A 5,000-nucleotide genomic window follows, 5' to 3' on the forward strand; every position below is an offset into this window, starting at 1 on the left:
CGCCCATATCTCCCACCCCCCCAAACCCCCACATATATACAAAGATATATATATATATTATATATATATATATATATTATATATATACACACCACACACACCGTACACAGATCTCTCCTGACACTTGTGTACACTTACACTCTCGCGCATTCACAAGCACTCAAAAACACAGACCCACACATCCACACAAACACACACATCCACACACGCACACGCACAGAGGCTGCCAAGAGGGATGGGAAAAGATCTCTGATGCCAAGAACGTGGCGTCTAGTGTGTTGCTCAGTCTATTGTATTTGGAAAGGCCCACAGAGACTCTGTTCCGTTTTGAAGAAATTTGCGCAATGTTGGTTTGGAAATGATGCCGATATTTGTTTGATTTGCAAAGCATCGTGCTCTACCTTTCATGTTAGACTTTCGGCCGCTCCCTCTCTCTGCTTTTATTTCTTTGAGGCGATCGATGGTGTGATGGCCTTGTACCTGTTCTTTTTGGTATTCTTTGACTTTTCTGAGAATTTCCGATTTTCCTAGATGTAGGCCGCTCGTTGGTGTTGCGTTACCAGCAAGTCTGTCAGCTCGCTCATTTCCCTTAACACCTGCATGTCCCGGGCAGTATGACCATGTGAGTTTTTTAATCTAATGCCTACATGGTGGGGGGGTAAATAAACAAAAACGGTCATACACGTAAAATGTTAAATGTTAAATGTTACATGTTTGTCTGAGTGTGTATGTGTGCGTGCCTGAAATCTGATTGAACGAGACAGCGAACGAATTATGAGCGCCCAATGGCAGCCATCAGTCGGCTCTACCCAGGTAGGCAGCCTGTTGTGTAAATGACCCCGTGTTTGTAAAGCGCTTAGAGCTTGGTCTCCGACCGAGGATAGGCGCTATATAAGTATCCATATGAAATCAAATCAAATAGCTAAGACGCTTATCTCCCACACGATGGCTGTGACTGTTGGGATCTGCATGACGCTCGACACAGACATTACACAGCGGTTTCTCTGACTGAAGACTTTGTTTCGTGATGTCCTTCCGTGGACGTTGACTGATGGACTTCTTGAAAGAAGTGAACATTTTAAATCAGATTTGAAGGTTTTAAAGTATGGAAGGTTTTTAAACTTTGAGTGGAAAGCTTAAAGCGGTGACTAGTTTTTATTGGATTTATATATATATATTTTTTATTTACTCTTGACTTGAAGTAAGTATTAACGTGGCGATAGCCTTGGGACTATGATGGCCTCGGCGAGGCTCTAAGCACCGTAATTTAATTTGAATTTGGATGTGAGGGTTTGGGTTCGATTCTCCGGGTCGCTCCGTCTCTCAGTTTCTTCCATGTTTGATTCTGTGGAAGATCAAAGCACTGAGTGCCCAGTCTTCAGGGTGAGAATCAACTGACGTCAGTCCCGTGACGTGCAGCAAGCACTGGACGCACTGAAAAAGAACCCCACTAGTGGCATCAAAAGGGTTAGCCGACAAAACTCTCCGTGTTGAAGAGATCTACTCCGATACTGTGATAGGCGGGGTACACAACAATGTATGTAGGCATGTACTCAAAGCATGACTTGGCGCCACATTGAGTTATACAGCTGGTCAGGCAATTGCCATGCACTGAGATGGTGTGCAATGGGTTTTGTTGTTGTTTTTTTTTGGTCCGAACGCAGGGACACCCCCCTTGAAAAACCGAACAAACGAAAACTGAAATATCATCAGCTGAGCCGCCAAAGGCATCAAGTTTTTGCTTTGAGATTGATTCAGTCGAATTATTCACCAGTGTACACCGGCGAGTCTTTGAGAGCAGTCAGTGGTCAAGTCCTGATGTGAACGTCGTGGGTTGTCCCTTCGTGGATTGCCTAATTAGGGGAGGAAGTATAATTACTGTTAATTGCCTCTTTTCCTCCATAGGATTGCTTCCGGGGTCTGGAGCGTGCCATGCAATCATGTATAGCTCGTCTCGGTATGTCGACTATCACTATAGTCAAAACAAAAGCTGGCGAACTCTCCACTGACAGAGCGATACAGCTATCATTTGATTACTAATACCGTAGTACAAAGGTAGCTCAGCACCTCGGTTAACATTCTCCAATCGGTGGAGAAGTTCAGTTGCTATGGGTGTAGCATCTCTTAACAATTTCCCCACTTTATTCTAGCGTTTAAGGCCGGTCTAAAGCCTTTCTTTTCCAAGGACAAATTTCCAAGCTGTATGCCTTATTTTATTCTATTTGTTTATTTATTTATTTCTTTTTTTACCGGATTCGAAGAAACAACAAGGTTTGGATAGATTCGTTGTACTGATTATATTTGCAACACCAAGTGAGCCCTCCTGACTACTGGTGCCATCTCGATTTCTGGCTCTCTTTTCTGTTCTATTCTTCTTTCGTTAGCTGAGGTTAGCTGAGACAGATTGGAAGAAGAGGCCATGTCTAAAATCTTAATCCTTCATGAATTCTCTCTGTTGCTGTATGTCTGTCTTCAGTTGTCTCTCTCTCTTTCTTTCTTTCCCGATGTGTGTGTGTGTGTGTGTGTGTGTGTGTGTGTGTGTGTGTGTGTGTGTGTGCGTGTGTTCAAGTGTGTGTGTGTGTGTGTGTGTGTGTGTGTGTGTGTGTGTGTGTGTGTGTGTGTAGGTGTGTGTGTGTGTGTGTGTGTGTGTGTGTGCGTGCGTGCGTGCGTGTGTTCATGTATGTGTGTGTGTATGTGTTCATGTGTGTGTGTGTGTGTGTGTGTGTGTGTGTGTGTTACAGGATGTCAGTGCTCACGCAGACTTCAACACAAAACAGGTTTCAGCACACAGTTTCACCATTCATGTTGTGTTTTACTCGGATTGATGCATAAAAACGAAAACACTCAAGAACCATTCCCTTTTGTAGCAGCGCAATGCCATAAGTGTAGGTGTATCCAAGCAAAGACAGTAAATCAATGAACGAAATGAACAAACAAACACAAAACAAACAAAACAACAACAACAACAACAAAGGAAATCAATCAGATATATAAACAAAAATAGATTAACAAATATCTTATAAACAGACAGACAGACAGATAGGTAGATACTGAGAAAGACATATGAACAGACAGAAAGATAGATGATGAACAGACTCATAGACAGACAGGCAGATAGACAGAAAGATAGATGATGAATAGACTCAGAGACAGACAGGCAGATAGACAGAAAGATAGATGAACAGATACAGATGAACAAACAGACAGATGAATAAAGATGTTAATATTATAAATAAAATAAGTAAGTAACTTGGATAACTGTACGAATTAATGAATGAATGGATGGATAAATAAATAAATAAATAAATAAATAAATAAATAAATAATAACTAAGAAACCCCCCCCAAACCCCCAAACAAACAGGAAACAAAACAAAACAAAAAAAAGCACGATCACCTCAACCATCTATCAATCAATCACCTCAACGATCTATCAGTCAGTCAATCGATCACCGAGTCAGTCAGCCAGATCCGTCAACCAGGTCGTGGCAGTCCTGATACTTCTGGGCACAATGCCGCCTCACCTCCACCACCTCACCCTCTCTCTCCCCTCCTACATGTTTCGATAAATCTACAACCCCCTGTCGCTGGACCCACGTCCATTACTATTTCAACCACTCCACCCTCAACATCTCCTCCAAACCGGGCCGCCTCTCAGTACCCCTTGCGCCATCGGAGATCCTCCTTCCTCCCTCTTGTTCACCTTGACCTCGGACATGACCTTGACCCTGACCCTGACCTCGGTTTTTACTCGACCTCTGACCGCCGCCGGAGAGAGACTTCGCGGGGAAGTGTCTGCCATGAAGGTTTGTGTCCACTTCAGTGTTGGTGGCAGTGGAGCGAGTCAGCTGTCTTTGCCGTACATCAGTGACTTTGATCCGACGGGGAGAGTTTGCAGCCTGAGGGAGGTAATTCGACCGCCTGTCCAAGTTGTTGAGGGAACTGGGCTCACCGGGCTGGTAACCAACTACCTTCTCGTCGCCCAAACTAACCGCCACACCTACTGAGGTCGAGGCTTGAGGCTGGGAATCACTGACACTGCCATGGTCACCACCTTCACCACCACCACCACGAGAGTCAGAGAAACCGTCCGCTGCAGGAACACTAACTCCTCCCAGGATCCCGGGAAAGTGAACGGCGTTGGGAGATGCGGGTTGCTTCCCTTGGACCGTGGCGGAGGTTGAGACGTTGGGGGAATTATTATTGTTGTTGCTGTGCTGCCTGGAGCCTGGGTTCAGCTCTGGGTTCTGAAGTTAACAGAGTAGATAAATTTATAATAAATAAGCAGTAGATGAATATATATATATATATATATATATATATATATAATATATATATATACACACAAGCAATTAGACGAGTGGATAACTGATGAAATAAATAGAAATGAAATGTGTGTACAGAAAAATAAGTAAACAAATAAATCTATCAATAGAAGAATTGAAAAATAAACAAGCAAATAAACAAACTACAAATGAATAAACCACATATGAAGAGAATAAATGGATGAATAAGTTAATGAATGAATAAAGAAACAAAGAAACAGATAAGTCAATAGATAAATAAATAGATAAATAAATAAATAAATAAATGTGCGAAAACAAAGAAAAGTTAAGGTTGGAGATTTTTCTGATCTCCCAGGTCAACATAATATGCTGACCTGCTAGGACGTGAACTCCCATCGTGTGTGCACGCACGCAGAAGATCGAATACGCACGTTAAAGATCCTGTAATCCATGCCAGCTTCAAGTTATGGTTGGTTATAGAAACAAGAGTTAACATACCCAGCTTGCACATCCACGAAAACGGAGTATGGGTGCCTGTATGGCGGGGGTAAATGATAAGCAAACGGTAACAGAGTAACAAAGTTTCATGTCTGTGTGAGAGCGTGTGCACATGACTGAAAACCCGACAGAGGGACACGGGAAACGAATGACGAGCGCCCAAAGGGGGGCTGTCAATGCTGGGCTCTGCCAAGGTAGACAGCCTCTTGTGCACACT

The 5,000-nt window shown here is 43.2% G+C and overlaps 1 protein-coding gene across 1 annotated transcript in view; it reads right to left on the bottom strand.

Moving 5' to 3' along the window:
• Positions 1-3,073: 3,073 nt before the first annotated feature.
• The window catches only part of LOC143287325 (uncharacterized), a 22,568-nt gene continuing 20,641 nt past the window's right edge, over positions 3,074-5,000 (bottom strand). Inside the window, exon 6 of the mRNA XM_076595283.1 lies at positions 3,074-4,246. Within this exon, the coding sequence (XP_076451398.1) occupies positions 3,605-4,246 (642 nt within the window). The 3' untranslated portion in view covers positions 3,074-3,604. The remainder of the gene's footprint in view (positions 4,247-5,000) is intronic.

Source organism: Babylonia areolata, chromosome 11 (assembly GCF_041734735.1).
Source record: "Babylonia areolata isolate BAREFJ2019XMU chromosome 11, ASM4173473v1, whole genome shotgun sequence".
Taxonomy (NCBI): domain Eukaryota; kingdom Metazoa; phylum Mollusca; class Gastropoda; order Neogastropoda; family Buccinidae; genus Babylonia; species Babylonia areolata.